General features: G+C 34.3%; 1 protein-coding gene, 3 non-coding genes and 1 pseudogene across 4 annotated transcripts; 2 read left to right on the top strand and 3 right to left on the bottom strand.

The window, feature by feature from the left end:
- Positions 1-525: 525 nt before the first annotated feature.
- Positions 526-598, bottom strand: Trnar-ucg (transfer RNA arginine (anticodon UCG)). Its single transcript has one exon. It is a non-coding gene; the product is annotated as a tRNA-Arg (tRNA).
- A 745-nt stretch (positions 599-1,343) lies between these two features.
- Trnar-ucg (transfer RNA arginine (anticodon UCG)) lies at positions 1,344-1,416 on the bottom strand. Its single transcript has one exon. It is a non-coding gene; the product is annotated as a tRNA-Arg (tRNA).
- Positions 1,417-5,123: 3,707 nt separating this feature from the next.
- Positions 5,124-5,196, bottom strand: Trnar-ucg (transfer RNA arginine (anticodon UCG)). The gene has a single exon. It is a non-coding gene; the product is annotated as a tRNA-Arg (tRNA).
- A 9,382-nt stretch (positions 5,197-14,578) lies between these two features.
- On the top strand, positions 14,579-16,785 carry LOC138313273 (uncharacterized protein KIAA1958-like). The gene is made up of 4 exons (XM_069253788.1): positions 14,579-14,686; positions 15,156-15,413; positions 15,622-15,768; positions 16,058-16,785. The coding sequence occupies exons 1-4, from the start codon at positions 14,584-14,586 to the stop codon at positions 16,783-16,785; spliced, it is 1,236 nt and encodes a 411-aa protein (XP_069109889.1). The 5' UTR covers positions 14,579-14,583.
- A 284-nt stretch (positions 16,786-17,069) lies between these two features.
- LOC138313272 (uncharacterized protein KIAA1958-like) lies at positions 17,070-20,071 on the top strand (annotated as a pseudogene).
- Positions 20,072-22,153: the final 2,082 nt, after the last annotated feature.

The raw sequence follows: 22,153 nt of genomic DNA, 5'->3' as shown, positions 1-22,153 counted from the left end.
TCAAAATCGAAATTATAAACTCTTCAACAACACCAGTTAGCAACAATATACACATTAAAATAAATTACAAAATGATTACTATAAAATACATCAAATTATTATAGAACTATGTTTCTTTGAGAAAATCCGCTACTGTAAATATGCTTCCATCTCGACACCCGTCATTACAAATCTATGTTAAATCAAGGCAACAAGGTATCATGATGATACATAAATTGACAAGTTGAAACCAAACTGCATCACCAGCGTTCAATTTAATCATTCCTTTGGTCTCGAACCCCGTCATCAGTCGACGTATGTTATAGTAATGATTACATAAGCACTAACCCCTTGGTACTGTATCGGATCAGACCGCGAACAGTAAAATATGAGAAGTTATTAGTAAGGGGATTTTACAATCTAGGAAATGAAATAAAAAATCTCGATAGTTGTGATGCAGTTTGATTTAAATTTGTCAATATCTGTATATCATCCATAGTACAATTGAAAACATAGCTACACAACTAATTGAACCAAAAAATGTAACGACCACGACGAGACTCGAACTCGCAATCTTCCGATTCGAAGTCGGACGCCTTATCCATTAGGCCACGCGGTCTTGATGAATGAAATTACCAATACAATTTTTGGATGATTAGTTTAGATGTCGAGATATTGCTTCAAAGTACAAACAAACTAGTTAAGTTTAGTTGAACATTTGCTTCAAAAGACTTAGTTTGTTAGCAATTGGTTCGGAATCAAAAAAAATATGTTAAAAACATTAATAAATATAGAACCCTAAGAGAAACATATGATATACCGATAACGCTCTAATGCCGACCACAAAATTACTTCATAGTCTTCATCGTCATGTTTATCGCGAATCTCGACAGCAGTTAGCGCCTGTTATTATGATCTTAACATAGGCAGTAACTCCTTGATAACGGATGATATATCAGAAACTCCTTCATAGTCTTCATCATCATCGTGTTTATCTCGAACTCCGACAGCTGTTGACGTCTGTTGTTATAATATTAACGTATACAATTACCCCTTGATATCGGATGATATACCATAAACTTCTTCATAGTCTTCATCATCGTGTTTATCTCGAACTCCGACAGCTGTTGACGTCTGTTGTTATAATATTAACGTATACAATTAAACCTTGATATCGGATGATATATCAGAAGTACAACACGGAAAGTTAATGGTGAGGGGATTTTTCTATCTAGGAAATGAAATATAAAATTGTGATACTGATGATACAGATAAGTTTAAAGTTATCAATATCTGTATATCATCCACTGTTTAATTGGAAACTTAGTGAATAGCTACACACCTAATCGAACCAAAAAATATATCGACCACGACGAGACTCGAACTCGCAATCTTCCGATTCGAAGTCGGACGCCTTATCCATTAGGCCACGCGGTCTTGATGAATGAAATTACCGATACAATTTTTTGGGATGTATTAGTTTAGATCGTCGAGGATATTGCTTCAAAGTACAAACAAACTAGTTAAGTTTAGTTGAACATTTGCTTCAAAAGACTTAGTTTGTTAGCAATTGGTTCGCAATCAAAAAATATGAATTTAAAATAAAAAGCAAACTGCACACCGATCTCTAATTCACATTATATGAAAAGGCTTTCATTTTATCGTCATGTTTGCAAACCCCAAATGTCAATTTGTTCACTGTTTTTGATTTTAACTAGGCATTGAAACCAACTCCTACAATAATGGTAAAAATAGCAAAATCATCAAGTCATGCAATCAAACATTCAAAAGTCCTCATGTTCGTGAAATAATACATGCATAATACGGTTTACAATGATGACTAAAGGCATTTCATTCATCATGTGTTCATTGAGAAAATCAGGATACTGTCGAAATTGTCGAAAATTACAAAAGGCAACAAGGTATCATTATACAAATATTATCGATTTACCGATACTGCATCATCGACCTGTTTTGCGAATGGAAATTTGAAATAATCACTTCAATCATTTAAATCATCACCATCTCGAACCCCGACATATGACGTCTTTGTTATATAAATTCACGTATAACATAAAAATGAAATCGTATGATATCTTCAAAGTAAACACGGAAAGTTATTAGTTGAGGGGATTTTACAATCTAGGAAATGAAATATAAAATTCGATAATGTGATACAGTTTGATTACAAATTTGTTATCAATATCTGTATATCATCCATAGTTTACAATGGAAAACTTAGTGAATAACTACACACCTAATTGAACAAAAAATATAACGACGACACGACGAGACTCGAACTCGCAATCTTCCGATTCGAAGTCGGACGCCTTATCCATTAGGCCACGCGGTCTTGATGAATGAATAAATTACCAATACATTTTTTTTTGGATGATTAGTTTAGATGTCGAGATATTGCTTCAAAGTACAAACAAACTAGTTAAGTTTAGTTGAACATTTGCTTCAAAAAACTTAGTTTGTTAGCAATTGGTTCGGGTTCGGAATCAAAAAAATGTTTAAAAACATTAATAAAAAATTGAACCCCAGAGAAACATATGATTTAACCGATAACGCTCTAATGTCGAGACCACAAAATACTTCAGTAAAATCATGACGTCATGAACTTAAATCGGAACCTCGACAGCATGTTGACGCAATGTTATTATGATCTTAACATAGAAATTATAAACAGTAACTCCTTCATAACATGTATATCAGTCATTCATAGTCTTCATCATGTGTTTGATTGAGAAAATCCCACTGTTCGAATGCTTCATCGTCAGCTGTCGACGAATGCTATTATAATCTTAACATACAATAACCCTTGATTCGGTTGATATACCAGAAACATCCTTCCTAGTCTTTCATCATCGTGTTTAATCTCGATCTCCGACAGCTGATGACGTCTGTTGTTATAATATTAAGCTATACCAATAAAAACCTTGATATTCGGATGGATATATTTTCCCCTCAGATGAGTACAACACGGAACAGTTAATGGTGAGGGGATTTTTACTATCGTAGGAAATGAAATATAAATTTATTGATACCTGATGATACAGGATAAGTTTAAAGGTTAAATAAATATATGCTTATACATCCATTGTTTAAATTGGAAACTTAGTGTCCTAACTACACACCTAATCGAACTAAAAATATATCGACCACGACAGTTGATCCGAAATCGCAATCTTCGGATTCGCAAGTCGGAAAGCATAATCATTAGGCCACGTTGTTCTGTATGAATGAAATTTACCGATACATTATATGGTTGATGATTCCGTTTTAGACGTCGTGATATTGCTTCAAAGTACAACCTAACTTGTTAAGGTTTATGGTTAAAAATTTGCTTCAAACGGACTTTAGTATTTTTAGCAACTTGGTTCTGACATCACAGATAAAAAATGATAAGAAAATTACTACATTTCGAACCCCAAGAGAAACTTATGAATATACCGATAACGCTCAATTGTCGACCACAAAAACTTACTTCATTAGTCTTTCAATCGTTAATGTTTATCGCGAACCTCGACAGCAGTTGACGCCTGACATTATGATCTTAACATATGCAGTAACTCCTTGATAACGGATGATATCATCAGAAACTCTTCATTAGTCTCATTCATCGTGTTTATCTCGAAATCCGGTCAGCTGGTCGAACAACTGCTAATATAATCTTAAAATCGCCAGTAACTCCCATGAAAACGGAGATTATTTCAGAAACTCCTTTAAAAAATACATAGTCTTCAATCACTTGAGTTCATCCTTGAACTCTCGTCAGCTGTCGACGCCTGCTATTATGATATTAAAAATTAGGTCAATAACTCCTTGATATCCGATCTTGAGATACCAGAAACTTCTTTTTAGTACTTCATTCTCGTGATTATCACGCAAAACTCTCGACAGCTATTGAGCCGTCTGTTTTTTTTGTTATTATAAAATTAACGTATACAGTACAACCTTGCTATCGGATGATATATTCAGAAGTACACACACGGAAAGCCTAACTGATGAAGGGGATTTCGTACTATCTAAGGAAATGAAATATAAAAAACAGTGAAACTGATTGATTCAATTAAGTTTTTAATAGTTTTATCAAATATCTGCTATATCATCCACTGTTTAATTGGGAGACTTCAGAGATTAACTACACAACCTACATCGAACTAAATAATTCATATCGACCACGACCGAGACTCGAACTCCGAAATCCTTGCGATTCGAAGTCCGGGACGCCTTATCCATAATGCCACGCGGTCTTGATAAAATAATAATTGTCAATAACAAAATTTAACAAATGCGCATCTTTAACATGTCCGCAAAATGTCTATTACGGACATATTATACAGTGTTAATTTGATGTGCACTCTCGTCATCAAATAATATGCGTTTGCTGCAATCTACTGTTTTGATCTATAACGTTAACACTTCGAAACCAGCAAACATGCAAATACATTCTAAAGTGAATCCTGACTAATAGATGATTTTTTATGGAAAAGGCTTTCATTTGTGTCAAGGAACATGAAACTTCAAAATGAAACCATTTTGCTAACCCTATGGACTTGGATAAATACAATGGCATATACCAATACAACTCTGGTAAAAATAAATTCATTAACATCAAAATCGAAATTATAAACTCTTCAACAACACCAGTTAGCAACAATATACACATTAAAATAAATTACAATGATTACTATAAAATACATTAAAATAAATTACAATGGGTACTATTGAGAAAACCCGCTACTGTAAATATACTTCATCGTCGACACCCGTCATACAAATCTATGTTAAATCAAGGCTACAAGGTATCATGATGATACATAAATTGACAAGTTGAAACCAAACTGCATCACCAGCGTTCAATTTCATCATTCCTTTGGTCTCGAACCCCGTCATCAGTCGACGTATGTTATAGTAATGATTACATAAGCACTAACCCCTTGGTTCTGTATCGGATCAGACGCGAACAGTAAAATATGAGAAGTTATTAGTAAGGCAATTTTACAATCTAGGAAATGAAATAAAAAAAAAAATCTCGATAGTTGTGATGCAGTTTGATTTAAATTTGTCAATATCTGTATATCATCCATAGTACAATTGAAAACATAGCTGCACAACTAATTGAACCAAAAATGTAACGACCACGACGAGACTCGAACTCGCAATCTTCCGATTCGAAGTCGGACGCCTTATCCATTAGGCCACGCGGTCTTGATGAATGAAATTACCAATACAATTTTTGGATGATTAGTTTAGATGTCGAGATATTGCTTCAAAGTACAAACAAACTAGTTAAAGTTTAGTTGAACATTTGCTTCAAAAACTTAGTTTGTTAGCAATTAGGTTCGGAATCAAAAAAAATATGTTTAAAAACATTAATAAATATAGAACCCTAAGAGAAACATATGATTTACCGATAACGCTCTAATGTCGACCACAAAATTACTTCATAGTAGACGGACCAATCATACATCAAACATTCGAATGTTACCTAGGAAACCAATTCTCGAGACAATAATGACAGGTTCATGTATTCTTGATCAATTAAAAACAAACATTCTAACTGGTTTTCAAAACAATGGCTTAATTTGACGTCAGCAAAACGTCGTATTATCAGCGACAACCTCGGCTATCTTCATTTCCACACGTCAATATTGTTGCATTAAAAAGACAACAATATTGAATAATGCTCGATGTACAGAAATTGCAAAATTCATTTTATAAAAACGGTATTCAGCTTCATGAAAGCTTAAAGCTATATCAAATAATCGTCACTATCATACAATAGGATCCCCGATGTTAAAAATGTAAAGCGTTTTTTCTTTGGACTTGCAAAATCACATTATTTGCATCCCCGCACACAACAGCCTGTCTGCCATCTTGACATCTTGGTCGTAGCGCAACGTTAAAATGACGTCATGTAAATGGTGACGTCACACATACATTCACATTCAATTTCGCGCCACTTCAATAGTGCCGGCTTGCCAGGCACTATTGCAAATGGTACCCATGTGTCTAGCCAATCAGAATCAAGTATTCTGTCACGTGATGTAATAAATGGTTTTATCATTATATGATTCGATTACTTATTCAATATATGGGTATTAATTTCATAAACTACATTTGATTTGATATTGACCAATGCATCATTTGCTAGCTGTTTACCAATTGTTTTATTTTCATTTGTCATTGGTTGATTATTTTATTATATTTACACTTGCTAGGCTTGTCACTATACGCTAATACTTAGCCTGATTTTGTTTACCCTATAAAGCCTGCATGAACAGCATTCAAACATTTGAACTTGCGTATGTATATGTTCTGTGTAGTAAACATGATAAAATGTTATAAAACTATTTGAACAAAATAATTAGTACTGAAAAAAGATTTTTGCACGAGTTGTTTCATTTTGACGCATTTATTACTGTGTATATATTGATGTTTTTCATAGAATTTTGGAAAAAACATTAACTTTATACATTTTTGCATAAACAAAGTATTTTAAAATATGAACAACGTTTTTTAATTAAATTGTATAAAGCAAACGGAAAAAATTTTCAATGATGAATAAACATTCCTAAACGAACAGGAATAGAAGACCTTTTAATTGTTAAAAATAGTCAATTGTCTACCATCTACTTTGGAACATAGCTGTCTCGTATGGTTCAAATATATGGCCTATATGAATGTGGTCTTTTATGGAATTATCTATTTATGACCCTCTGATAGATTGAGAGGCCACTATTGTCTTATAGTATTGTTGAGGAATGAAATTTAACTATCACTATTAACGAGACAATACTATGAGACAAGAGTGCTGACCCCCTCTCAATCAGGCCATGTTGAATGGTTCTAGTACAAATGTAACATCACCCTAACATAAGACATCGGTTTTCATGTCATGGTAATGAAACACGTCAAGCGACACTCGGCTATCTTCATTTCCACACCACTTTGTTGCATTAAAAAAAAGTACTAACATATGAATTGTCACAGAAAAATGTGCTTCTATAAAATATCGTATTCAGTCAGACGAAGAAAAGCAACATTGCATTTTCTATCCACGCGCACACAACAGCCTGTCTGTCATCCACATCTTGGTCGAAGCGCAACGTTATAATGACGTCATGTAATTGTGACGTCACAATACATTCACATTCAATTTCACGCCACTTCAATAGTGCCGGCTTGCCAGGCACTATTGCAAATGGTACCCATGTGTCTAGCCAATCAGAATCAAGTATTCTATCACGTGATGTAATAAATGGTTTTATCATTATATGATTCGATCTTATCAATATATGGTATTATTTCATCTACATTTGATTTGATATGACCAATGCATCATTTGCTTTTACCATTATTTTATTTTCATTTGTCATGGGATTATTTTTTGTTTGTCATCAATTTAATTAATTTTTATTTGTTTTCACTAAATCCAACTCTCTGATTGGCATTTTTGTGCTTCATATGCTATGAAGGAAAATCCGTTACATTACGTGAAGCGACTTTTATTGAATAATTACGTCACTTTCAAATGACGATTTTTGATTGCATTTCAAAATATAAATATAAAGTCGTGTGAGTGTAAATATAGGGATTGGATTTCGTTTTTATGTTAACCATGCTTGTATGGAGCAATTCCTCTAAGAATATATTCAATATGGGGCGCTAACGCGCCCCATAGAATATATTCTTAGAGGAATTGCTCCATACAAGCATGGTTAACATAAAAACGAAATCCAATCCCTATTTGTCATCAATTTAATTAATCTTTATTTGTTTTCATACTAAATCCAACTTTTTGATTGGCAGATTCTTGTGCTTCATATGCTATGAAAGAAAACCCGAGAATGGCACGAAAATCCGACGTAATCATGACGTCACAATAGAGACGTCGACGTTGCGTATTGATTAAGACAAAAAAAAAATAACCCATTGGAAAATCAATGGAATCGTACGTTCAAACGCGGATTCACACAGTTTGTAACTAAAATTTCTTTTAGAAAAATTGAAAAATAGTAAAACCAATGTTAAACTATTTCACCATTATTTGATTTGGTGACATATATAATTGATTTACATCTATCATTTGTTTTATTTGTTTTAACTATTATATTATTTTCCTTTATCGTTATATCATTTGATTTCATCTTTATTTGATTTGATTTTACCATTTCTCTGACAAAACAATGCTTCAATACTTTCCATATGATGTCAATAGTTTATATATGCTATATTGGGTTTTGTTTTGGACGATATATCAACTGGCCTAATTTAACGTAACTGTCCTTTTTTAGAATTATTCTATTGATCAGCTTTGTCATTTAAATGCCATAGCCTCAAATATATTTATATGTCCCCAGAGGGTCGCAAACATGGATTTGCTTACAGTGATAGGGGACAATTTTACAGAAACTCATATCACACTTTTAATTGGATTGTATAAACGTTGATAAAAAGTGCACTTTTATTCAATTATATTAAAGCTTGTCTATATACGCAGCTTGGAAATTACAGATTCTTGTCTTGTAAAGAACCTTACAGTACATTCTATGTATAATCTATTTAAAAGAACAATTTTTATTTATTTATTTGTTTTTTTCTTTGTTTTGTTATATGAGTAACGCCGAAGAAATGTTTTTTAATGTTTCCGCCATGACAATATATCTCTTTAACCTAGTACCTTATATGCTTCAATCAACCAACGCGTTTTGAGTTGCCGCGTGATGATTACTGAAATCAACGCTACATGTCACAATTCGGTACATCAAATAAAGTAAAATATTCAAAAAAAATATCACGATTTTTTATGACTTTTTATAAATTCTTTCCATAAGGAAGCTTTCGTGATTGTTTCTAAGACTTTTTAGTTAATTTAGATACCTATACACTACCTGGAGACTTTGTTATCAGTAATGTTTGCCATACAGATTACTAATTAAAACATTATGTAATTGCTTACTCCCTTCTATGTATCATATAAGAATATTATGTTATGTTGCATGCTTAAATTTTCAAAAAGTATTATATTCCACTATTTTCACTAGACAAAGGCATTCAAAATGACATCCTCGATATTCCAAGGGTTACTATCTCTGTCGTAATATCCATCCCTGGACTCTATCACAGCAAACTTGGAGGCATTCAGGAGAAAATCATAGGTCTACTGAGATAAAAATACAGAGAGCTACGGTCAATTTTATAACCATACAATAAACCGCTCAATTTTTTGATAAGCATGAAGAATGTGCATCAAAGGACCAAACTATCTGTTTCCACACATATAGCCTTCAGTTGTGCTATGGCATAGTCAAGGGTGGATATTTCAACAGTGATAATAATCCATGGCGAGGATATCAATACGATCGTTCCAGACAGAGTATCGTACTCCAAGCTAGCGTGGCTGTATTGTCGAAAATTGAGCATTTATTAATGTCAGCATGTCATTTATCAACCAATAAAAAAGAATAAAAGAAATATACAGCAATGAGAATTTAAATCAGTATCATGTAAGGAATATATTTGGTTTATGCTCCTACCGCTCAGCGAAATGTCAAGAAACACTTATCGTAAATTTAAGAACATTCAAAAGCAGTAATCTGGCAGTCACTTTGAACATCTATATCTCAAGCTTATATGAAAGCACATAAAGCGTATTAGTCACTATAAGTCTGTCACAAGGATAGTGCTTTTGGATTTAAATACTAAAAACTAAAATTAAAGTAACATAAAATAAATATCGACTGCAAATCTTTGTATTTGAAATTTTGGAAAAAAATGATCACTGTAACAACAAAGAACTGCAATATCAGGAATATTTTTGTTATAGCTAACATGTGTTTTTTTATAAAATAAAAATCATGATCACAGTCATATATATATCGGCTCGATTAATCTTATCAACATAATCATACTATCACTTTCCATACTTCATACTCATCTTAATCATCCTCATCTTCATTCATTATTATCACGATTATCATTACCATCCCATCATCTTCATCATCTTCATCATCATTATCATCATTATCATCATCATCAGCAGCAGCATCATTATTATATTCATCAAACATAATCACACTGTCCCTTATCATATTTCATACTCACATCAATACCAATCATTCAAAGACAATCTAGTGATCCATCCAAATATAAAACATACTTACATATATATCATCTCGTACTATCTTTCATTCATGAATGTATAGTGCGTATAATATTAGTATATTAGATTTGTGTTAAGGTAACAGTATATACATCGACAGAATTACATGTATATTGCATTTATAAGAAGAGCAGAAAGGAAAGAAAAAAAAACTAACAAAGGGGAAGGATAAGAATAATTTAGATTACTGATGTTGTACCTGATAGCAAACTTCCAGGATCAGTAAGTGATCGTTACCTTAAACAAAAGCTGTGTTCCTGGTGTAATACACGGAACAGCTTTTGTCATTGTGGCTATTTCCGTTGACAGGCCATTTTATACGAATCCTACATGTTATGGATGTCAGACTCCAGGCATTGTAAGTTTGTAGCAGGAAAAAGAGTTGTCTTCTCTTTTACTGTAGACCAACCAATTTTCGCGGCGATCTTACTTCGATATTTTATACCCATGGCAACGACATTTTCACGAGTAAAATATAGAAGTTGGTTTGCAGTACATAAAATGTTATCATTTACAAGTCAACTATAATCGTTCGAGAAGTTACATTACAATATTACCAACATGAAAATCCGTTAGAAATTTAGATTATGAAGTATGTGGTATTCTCTTCTGGCGTCTCCTTATAATAGTATCAACTCTTGACTATTTATAATTGTAATACCACTGAACATATAGTTACATCACACCGCATTCATTTACATTATACTGACAAGAAACAATACAGTTATCCGACTCTCTTTACGAACACTGTTTTGAAATGTGTTACATTTTGACCTGTGGACAAAACCGAGAGCCTTCCTCACAGACACGGAAAACTTAACTGAATGCCAAGTGGACGGTGTCAATGAAGGTGTTAGAAAGTGTGTTTAGTAAGACAGAAGGGTACATAATATCCCAGAATTCTAGGATCATGTAATGGTGGCAGCAGGTACAGTTCTAACGCCATACCTGCAGGGCAAAAATGACCCATCAGAAAGCATGTTCTCCTGTAGATAATTGATCTTTTAATGTATACACAAACAGTCTGGTTTTGAACAATACAGAAGTAAAATAAACGCATACCTATTACAATCCACATCCAATGCTGATGATCAAGTTAAGGCGTTTCAACTCCTCCTCATTCACTCATCGGAAGATGGCGACTTTGGCTTGCCGACGTCATCATTGTCCGTGTCATATAAATATATTATTCTATTCTATTGGTATTATCCATACAAACTAATTAAAAATTATCCAGATAAGATAGGAAAATAACCCGGAATGCTTTTTGGTTTGTTTATTTTTACGTCCTATTAACAGCCAGGGTCATGTAAGGACGTGCCAGGTTTGTTGGTTGAGGAAAGCCAAAGTACCCGGAGAAAAACCACCGACCAGCGGTCAGTACCTGGCAACTGCCCCACATGGGATTCGAACCCGCATCCCAGAGGTGGAGGGCTTGTGGTAATATGTGGGGACATCTTAACCACTCGGCCACCGCGGCCCCCACCCGGAATGCATAATTTAAACTATTTCTTTAAACAAATAAGCAGTTCTGATATTTGTATAAGCTGCTTTTTATTTCGAATACAAGACACTTCTTGATATTGATAAAGGCAAACAATGTGGTGTTGGAAATAAAAAACGAATCATAAAATGATTTTTTATGACATTTACCAAAAGCAAAAATTACGTCATTGAAAATAAGAATCATGATACTTTTAGTTTCCATAAATATTGTTAAGCTATCGATCTAGTCCTCCATTTAAAAGTTATATCACCAAAAGTAATCATGTCGATGATATTTGTGCAAGTAATGAGAAGAAATAAATAGCTGGGTAAATGACGTCATCGTTTTCTGTGTACATAACGTCGGTCGAAAACCAAAGTGCGCAATTATTGGTATGCGTGAAAATGAAGCCCCAGACGATATGTGATCTATATATTTTTTTAAAATACTTGCCCTCATTTGGTTTTCGATAATTATTTTGTTGATGTATGAAGTATCCGGTTGATGCGTCGATATTCTTTGTCGGATTGCTTGACATAAAATACTGAGTGTCAAACAGTTTTCTATTTCTTCAGTTTTTTTAATCTTAAGTAATCTAAATCAACTTTCGTATTACGCTCAAACAGACCTTATGATGTGATTATTTTATTAACATGTTCAAAATACACTTTCTTTCATATCCCATTTGCACACGGCGAATGTAGCTAGCTATGTATAATGAGAGGAGATCCCTATAATTAATGGTTCAATTCATTATTCCAAGTAATGGTTTCTAAATTAGGTTTTCGATTCGGCAAGCACTTTTAATTTGTTATTTCCGAGAAGCAATATTTTCTGACTTAAAACGATAAGTACAGACAATAATAGTAAATCTGGGTTCAAGTAACCAATGATTATCAGTGTGTAGTTCATTCCACTGACGTATCTCCGGAAAAAAAAATCGTTGAGAAATCCAGGATAAGAATTTTCTGACGGAAAGGTCGACGTTTTTAGGGATTCCAAATCGAGATATGGTCATTAATATAGATTGCCACAGTGAATGTTCATTTCATTGACAAATTGACCAAAGCGAGGACATGGTTATGTAAATATACTGTATTTAATCCTTGGTGTTATTATAGGGCTTCTGGTTAAACATTGATATAGAAAAGAAAAGAAAAAAAAAAAAAAAAAAAAAAACAACAAAAAAACCCATTTAGACAGCACTTTATTGTTGTGTCTTCAAATCCTTCATTACTGTAAATACTGTATTTAATCCTTGGTGTTATTATAGGGCTTCTGGTTAAACATTGATATAGAAAAGAAAAGAAAAAAAAAAAAAAAAAAAAACAAAAAAAAAACATTTAGACAGCACTTTATTGTTGTGTCTTCAAATCCTTCATTATTATTGCATTGACAAAGTGACTTTGCCTTTATAATATGAGAACGGCTAATACAGAAACCTAGCCTTTATCTACATATAAAATAAACAATGCTGTATAGTTTATTATTCGAAATGTGACGAGTCAAAATTTCGAAAAGGATCTTTTACGAACGAATTAAAATTTCTAGATCATGATTTAGAATATATATGATTTAGTCTTCGCTTACTATTTCGCAGGTTAATTGCGAACTCAACAATTTCCCGTGAAATAGACAGGCTATTTAGTATTAGATCTACACGAATATCAAGGCAACATTAAATAGGATTTTGGTATACAATAGGTGTTTTCTGAGAGAAAGTTGTGCTTAACTCAGACAAACCTGCCTGAAAATGAGACCATAAATCTAACCAATTCAATTTTCAATTTATTTATTATTCTATCTCTCAATCTTCGACCATATTTCTTAAACTCTTGATCACAAAGGTTATATATTACATTCTAAAATAATAAAAGTCGAAAAAGAAATAAGAATAACAATATACTCAGTATGTAACATCATCAAGGGTCCTTTACTTGTCCTCCCTTATTTCTTGTACAAGCTTATTCCGTTATTGGTGTCAGGGGATTGCGTCATTGCATCAGGAAGTGTGCATAAATTCTTTTTTTTGCTCTGGACGTGAATCTGAAAAATCAAACAGGCCAAACCGACCCTTACGTAAAAAAATCGCGACGACGATAATGTGCCCAGTAACTTAGGCTTTTTTTCTATTCGCGACAACTAATCATTTTTTTATGATATGTAATACTACATATGAGCTGCTTTGCCCTATATAGGTTGGGTTTGGTTATTGCTATTTTTCACACGGACTCAGAATAATACGGGCAGCATATAAAATAAACAGGTACACTACTCCGATGAAATCAGAATACATTACAATCAACTACGTTAATATCGAGAAAAATGAAAACAATACCGAGAGAAAAAGAGCATCGAACGCGCCTGTACCATATCGTATGATGAATTATTAATTAACTACTTGCGTATTGGTAAAAATATGAAAAAAACGGTCCGATCAATATCACTGCAAAACTGAGCCAATATCGGCAAAAGTGAGCCAATATTGAAAAAACTGAGCCAATACGAGAAAACTGAGCCAATATGGATAACGCGCTAATCGAACGCACGCAGAGACGTTCGGAACACATTTCGGCTTTTCCTCAGCGACTACGTATATTTCCGAGGCGATAACGACCTTCACCTTATCATCCATTCCGCTTCACTGGGGGCAGACGACAACAAACTGAAACATGGAGAGAGTGTCAGACAGGTACGCAAAAAACGGCGAGGACATGCTCGCTGTTTTAATGCATGACATCGATAGATACGAGGCTTTGGGCGAACTAGATGATTTTTAACGATGTTCTAAAGAATAATACAGCTGTAAACACAGCGCAAGATCTTGACGGAATCGACATCCAACCCATTTCAACAAGGTTCCAGGATGTGTCTTACGACGAAACTGACGATTTCATAAAAGAACACGCAAACAAGAACACTCAATATAAAAACGAAAAGTGATATGAAAATATTTAACGACTGGGCTATAGCCAACAACGAAAACCGTGATCCAGCTGAAATCGACCCACCGGAATTGGATGCCCTTCTGGCACGTTTCTTTCTAGGTAAGTAGGCTTATAAGTTATAACGTTATTGTAGTACTTTCAGCAGATAATGATCATTCGGTAGACATATCGCCATTTCTGTAAGACATTTGGCTACACATTATCTGTAAAAAATTACACAGTACACGTGACATGTGCATATACATGTATATGAAGATGATATTTCACCATAACATAATCTTCAACTTGTTGAAGGTGGTTATTACCATGTAGATGTATTTGGGTGAGATCCATGAGTTAAAAATGAAAATAGACATATGTTCAGTACTCACAGTAGGCCTACTGTAATGTTTCAATTAATTATAAATGAAGAGATAATGATTTTACTAAATGAGACACAATTAATCTATTTTGAAATACATGCATGAATTGATGTACTAGTAACATGTTATTTAAAATGAAACAATCTTGGTCATTTGAAATGAGTATTGTATATTTTAATGTGCAGTTTACATGTATCTATTTACAGGTGCTAGAAAAAAAGATGGAGGCGAATATGAGCCGGATAGTTTGTCTTCAATACAAAATAGCATTGACCGACATCTCAGGGATAAAAAAGTTGATTACAGCATTAAACGAGACACAGTGTTTTCACACTCGAGAAGAGTCTTGGAAGCGAAGCGAAAGGCACTAAAGAGTATGGGCAAGGGAAATAAAACTGCTAAAGCAGAGTCCCTTTCACAGGATGAAATCAAAGTTCTTTTTGAAAAGAAAGTCTTGGGAGCAGGTAACTTTTAATTACTACAGAATCACCTTTAATATCTTCACAGTATAAATACAAAACTGTAGTCTCATGATTGTGTATATTCAGTTTATTACGATAAATTTCATAACACTTAAGGTAATCGTGGAAAAAATGACCTAAACAATTGCTGTATATGTACGTTTCTGTACGTAACTACTGTTGATTCGTTTGAATTGTTTTATGATTATAGGAAATCCAGAGGCATTACTCAACACTGTGTGGTTGAATAATGGTGTATATTTCGGGCTGAGAGGGAGGCAGGACCATACAAATCTCTGTTGGGGAGATGTTACTCTGAAATATACAACTGCTGGAAAGGAATATCTAGAATTCAATGGTAAGTTTTATCTTGAAATGTTCTGAATGTAGAGATAGAGATAATTAATGCTACATACCCATAACATTATTTACAATAGGTCTCTATAGATACTTTGGTTTCCTCCACCACTAAACTAACATGTTGGTAGATAATCATACTAGTCAGTCATTGACCAGACTCCCTCCTCCCATAACAATTAACACTATGAACTGATTTTTCCATAATTGATTTGGAGAACTTTATTTAATTAACATTAGTGATATTAGACTGAATGTTATGTTTTAATAGATCAATAATATTTTTACAGAAAGGAACACTAAAACTCGAAGCGGCGCACATAAAGGTGACTACAGAAAAGTGGCCCCGAAAATGTTTTCTCAACCGGAAAATGACAACTGTCCAGTAAAAATGTACAAACTTTACAGGACCCATCGCCCACAGGACCTCAATGTTCCTGAGGCCAGATTTTATCTCAGACCGCTTTCAGGTAATCTACAAAGTGAGACCTGGTATTCCCATCAGCCTGCTGGTAAAACCAGACTTGGACAAATGATGCCTCGTATGGCAGAACAGGGGCAGTTACAGGGTAGGAAGGTTAACCATTCAACCCGCAAAACTTTCGCAACATCTCTTGTTCAGGCTGGGGTAACACCTAATGAAGTTGCACATTTGGGTGGATGGAAAAACGTACAGTCAGTAAATGAGTATTCTGTGCCATCAGTAGAGCAACAAGAACAATCATCATCAATACTTTCCACTGTAATGTTACCAGATTGTAACAAACTTGTATCTGACAAGGCTTGTATTCTTCCTTCGGTGTCTACACATACCGGTACTGTGACCACAGCTGCATCCAGTAGTAGTAGCAAGTCGTGTAGTACTTTAGCAAACTGTGAACAGAGTTGTTTGCCCTTTACACTTTTTTCTGGAGCACATATATCTGGAGGTAGCATAACAATAAATATTATGCCACCACTGAAGAAACTTAAATATTCCCACCATTCTACAAGTAGTTCTCAAGAAGAACTTAATTAAACCCATCATACCAGTAGTACATGTAATGATTGCTGTTCAATCTGTTTTGTTAAATTTAAATATATTGTTGTTATTAAATTTGTTGAACTGATTACATATATTGTTGTCATTACTAAATATGCAAGTAGTTAATTAATAATAGTATCATTAATCAGCCAATTTCATATTGGCCCTGTTATTAGGCCGCGGCTTGTCACATTGACCCTCGGCCTACGGCCTCGGGCCAATATGACAGACCTTGGACTAATAACAGGGCCAATATAAAATTGGCTGATTAATAACCCTATATTATTAATTAACTACTTGCGTATTGGTAAAAATATGAAAAAACGGTCCGATCAATATCACTGCAAAACTGAGCCAATATCGGCAAAAGTGAGCCAATATTGAAAAACTGAGCCAATACGAGAAAACTGAGCCAATATGGATAACGCGCTAATCGAACGCACGCAGAGACGTTCGGAACACATTTCGGCTTTTCGTCAGCGACTACGTATATTTCCGAGGCGATAACGACCTTCACCTTATCATCCATTCCGCTTCACTGGGGGCAGACGACAACAAACTGAAACATGGAGAGAGTGTCAGACAGGTACGCAAAAAACGGCGAGGACATGCTCGCTGTTTTAATGCATGACATCGATAGATACGAGGCTTTGGGCGAACTAGATGATTTTAACGATGTTCTAAAGAATAATACAGCTGTAAACACAGCGCAAGATCTTGACGGAATCGACATCCAACCCATTTCAACAAGGTTCCAGGATGTGTCTTACGACGAAACTGACGATTTCATAAAAGAACACGCAAACAAGAACACTCAATATAAAACGAAAAGTGATATGAAAATATTTAACGACTGGGCTATAGCCAACAACGAAAACCGTGATCCAGCTGAAATCGACCCACCGGAATTGGATGCCCTTCTGGCACGTTTCTTTCTAGGTAAGTAGGCTTATAAGTTATAACGTTATTGTAGTACTTTCAGCAGCTAATGATCATTCGGTAGATACATATCGCCATTTCTGTAAGACATTTGGCTACACATTATCTGTAAAAAATTACACAGTACACGTGACATGTGCATATACATGTATATGAAGATGATATTTCACCATAACATAATCTTCAACTTGTTGAAGGTGGTTATTACCATGTAGATGTATTTGGGTGAGATCCATGAGTTAAAAATGAAAATAGACATATGTTCAGTACTCACAGTAGGCCTACTGTAATGTTTCAATTAATTATAAATGAAGAGATAATGATTTTACTAAATGAGACACAATTAATCTATTTTGAAATACATGCATGAATTGATGTACTAGTAACATGTTATTTAAAATGAAACAATCTTGGTCATTTGAAATGAGTATTGTATATTTTAATGTGCAGTTTACATGTATCTATTTACAGGTGCTAGAAAAAAAGATGGAGGCGAATATGAGCCGGATAGTTTGTCTTCAATACAAAATAGCATTGACCGACATCTCAGGGATAAAAAAGTTGATTACAGCATTAAACGAGACACAGTGTTTTCACACTCGAGAAGAGTCTTGGAAGCGAAGCGAAAGGCACTAAAGAGTATGGGCAAGGGAAATAAAACTGCTAAAGCAGAGTCCCTTTCACAGGATGAAATCAAAGTTCTTTTTGAAAAGAAAGTCTTGGGAGCAGGTAACTTTTAATTACTACAGAATCACCTTTAATATCTTCACAGTATAAATACAAAACTGTAGTCTCATGATTGTGTATATTCAGTTTATTACGATAAATTTCATAACACTTAAGGTAATCGTGGAAAAAATGACCTAAACAATTGCTGTATATGTACGTTTCTGTACGTAACTACTGTTGATTCGTTTGAATTGTTTTATGATTATAGGAAATCCAGAGGCATTACTCAACACTGTGTGGTTGAATAATGGTGTATATTTCGGGCTGAGAGGGAGGCAGGACCATACAAATCTCTGTTGGGGAGATGTTACTCTGAAATATACAACTGCTGGAAAGGAATATCTAGAATTCAATGGTAAGTTTTATCTTGAAATGTTCTGAATGTAGAGATAGAGATAATTAATGCTACATACCCATAACATTATTTACAATAGGTCTCTATAGATACTTTGGTTTCCTCCACCACTAAACTAACATGTTGGTAGATAATCATACTAGTCAGTCATTGACCAGACTCCCTCCTCCCATAACAATTAACACTATGAACTGATTTTTCCATAATTGATTTGGAGAACTTTATTTAATTAACATTAGTGATATTAGACTGAATGTTATGTTTTAATAGATCAATAATATTTTTACAGAAAGGAACACTAAAACTCGAAGCGGCGCACATAAAGGTGACTACAGAAAAGTGGCCCCGAAAATGTTTTCTCAACCGGAAAATGACAACTGTCCAGTAAAAATGTACAAACTTTACAGGACCCATCGCCCACAGGACCTCAATGTTCCTGAGGCCAGATTTTATCTCAGACCGCTTTCAGGTAATCTACAAAGTGAGACCTGGTATTCCCATCAGCCTGCTGATGTAAAACCAGACTTGGACAAATGATGCCTCGTATGGCAGAACAGGGGCAGTTACAGGGTAGGAAGGTTAACCATTCAACCCGCAAAACTTTCGCAACATCTCTTGTTCAGGCTGGGGTAACACCTAATGAAGTTGCACATTTGGGTGGATGGAAAAACGTACAGTCAGTAAATGAGTATTCTGTGCCATCAGTAGAGCAACAAGAACAATCATCATCAATACTCTCCACTGTAATGTTACCAGATTGTAACAAACCTGTATCTGACAAGGCTTGTATTCTTCCTTCGGTGTCTACACATACCGGTACTGTGACCACAGCTGCATCCAGTAGTAGTAGCAAGTCGTGTAGTACTTTAGCAAACTGTGAACAGAGTTGTTTGCCCTTTACACTTTTTTCTGGAGCACATATATCTGGAGGTAGCATAACAATAAATATTATGCCACCACAGAAGAAACTTAAATATTCCCACCATTCTACAAGTAGTTCTCAAGAAGAACTTAATTAAACCCATCATACCAGTAGTACATGTAATGATTGCTGTTCAATCTGTTTTGTTAAATTTAAATATATTGTTGTTATTAAATTTGTTGAACTGATTACATATATTGTTGTCATTACTAAATATGCAAGTAGTTAATTAATAATAGTATCATTAATCAGCCAATTTCATATTGGCCCTGTTATTAGGCCTCGGTCTGTCACATTGACCCTCGGCCTACGGCCTCGGGCCAATATGACAGACCTTGGCCTAATAACAGGGCCAATATGAAATTGGCTGATTAATAACCCTATGAAATATAAAACACCCCATAACAATCATTAATCGAGCACAATCGACAGGAAATTGAATTGATTCTGCACATACGATATATTATACGCTTTGAAATGGATTTTTGCTAGCTAGTATAGTACGGAATAATGTTTATTAATGAATATTAGTGACATAATTACCCTTTTTAATTTCTTGTTCTTCATTTCAGGAATAAATTTTTACTCTCATAACCTCAACAAAATAAAAAATTATTCCTTATATTCACAGTTTTTCACGTAAATGAGTATTATTTATTCTCGCGGCAGCTGCATATTTATTATTAAAATGCCCATATTTTTTCTCTCCTGTCATCGTCAACGAATTCATTTGAACAGTATTGGAATCGAGTCATTCATATGTTACCACCGAAAGTGGGGTCATGACCCCACGTTGCTATGCCATCGACTATTCCCGTAACAATAGAATCACCGCGCGTGAATAGATTATTCAAGTTATGCCTTAAATAATGATGATATTAGAAAGCATGGTTATTGAGTCCATGCCAGTGCAAACTGTAAATATAAGAAAATAATCAATAAGACATTCTAAATTGTCGCACTTGTGATTTGATTTGTATTATGTGAACTGAAATAAGAGGGGAAAAACAAAAAAAAACTCACGTTATGGTTTTAGTTGGTAAATGTCTGACGCAAAACTATCGGTGTTAAAGTCGCACACAAAGAAGATATTAAGCGCTGAGAAATCTTATATGTCTAGCACATAATCGATGCGTCGGATTTGGTCAACGCTACTAGTAATGATATGTATACACCTTACGTAAAGGAGAATGTTAGGGGTGCTATTTGACTTTTATGATCTTTTAGAGAAAGGTTTAAATTAAAAAAATAATGCAAGGATACGAACCTATTTTCTACAGATTTATGTCTGATAATCCGAGGAATTGGATGTTTATTAAAACCGAGATTTAATCTTATAGGATGTAAAAATCTATCAATGTAGAAAGATCCACACCTTAGTTATACAGAGAGTCTATACAAATATCCTGTCGTGACTTTTGCACTCCAGAGGGGGGAAAAATCAAAAAAAAATCTTGCAATTTGAAAATCATAATAATAAATTATTGTTTGGAGTCTAGGAAGTGTTTCATATCGGATAACGGATATAGATATGATATCAGAAAAGTAATATAAAACCGGATACTGAAATAACCGTACAGTGCAAAAATGAACGACGGAAATTCATGGAAAAGGACAAAGATATCCAGGAGATCCAGAAGATAGAGCGTTCTTTGCGTCATCAATAATAATCAGCAAATGAATCTAGGTTAAATTCAGGCTAAATCTTTGGTGGTTTTTGGATGACACTTACTACTATAAATCAATATTTATGTATATCTATAATCTTTGGTGGTTATTGGGTGACGCTTACTACTATAAATCAATATTAATGTATATCTATAAATTTTAGTGTGTATTGGGTGACACTTACTACCAAGATTTCAATGAGAAACATTGGAATATAAATCAATACTAATGTATACCTATAATCTCGAAAGAGGAAAGATATGTATTTATATTTACTTAATCAGAACGCATAGTTATAGGTCGTGTCTTGGAATAACCTGAATACTCTGGGGACAACGTCTAATAGAGTTTGTTTGGAGACTAGGATTATGTACAGCCACGATTCCTTGACGACCTACCACGATTCAATTGGAATTATACCGGGACTCAATGAGGGACATCGACGTAAACAGTGAGGAAACAGCTGAATACTGACCGACGTAAATGACTGGCTATGTCCGACACAGGGCAATTGGCTTGCTCTCAAATGAAAAACAGATGTCTTGTTATAGGAATCAATAACGTTCGGTGTTAGTATTACCGAGGCATTTGTAGGAGATTGTCTGACCTTTAGGCACCGGAAATGCCGAATTACCACCTAATACATTTTCATCTAATCTGTGTCTTGCGTCTGTCTCGCGACATTTCAATACCTGATTGGCGCTTCTATTTTTTTTCTTTTTACACAACCTAACATCCATTGATACACT

The sequence above is a fragment of the Argopecten irradians genome, unplaced genomic scaffold, assembly GCF_041381155.1.
Source record: "Argopecten irradians isolate NY unplaced genomic scaffold, Ai_NY scaffold_0627, whole genome shotgun sequence".
In the NCBI taxonomy this organism is placed as follows: Eukaryota; Metazoa; Mollusca; class Bivalvia; order Pectinida; family Pectinidae; genus Argopecten; species Argopecten irradians.
Note: the sequence above shows the minus strand (reverse complement) of the source record. Positions and strands in the feature narration are given on the sequence as shown.

Bases quoted from the DNA above. Each gene is read 5' to 3' on its own strand.
- LOC138313273 (XM_069253788.1), top strand. From the start codon at position 14,584: ATGAAAATATTTAACGACTGGGCTATAGCCAACAACGAAAACCGTGAT. The intron at 15,414-15,621 runs GTAACTTTTAAT...TTATGATTATAG, and splicing joins AAAGAAAGTCTTGGGAGCAG to GAAATCCAGAGGCATTACTC. The intron at 15,769-16,057 runs GTAAGTTTTATC...ATATTTTTACAG, and splicing joins GGAATATCTAGAATTCAATG to AAAGGAACACTAAAACTCGA.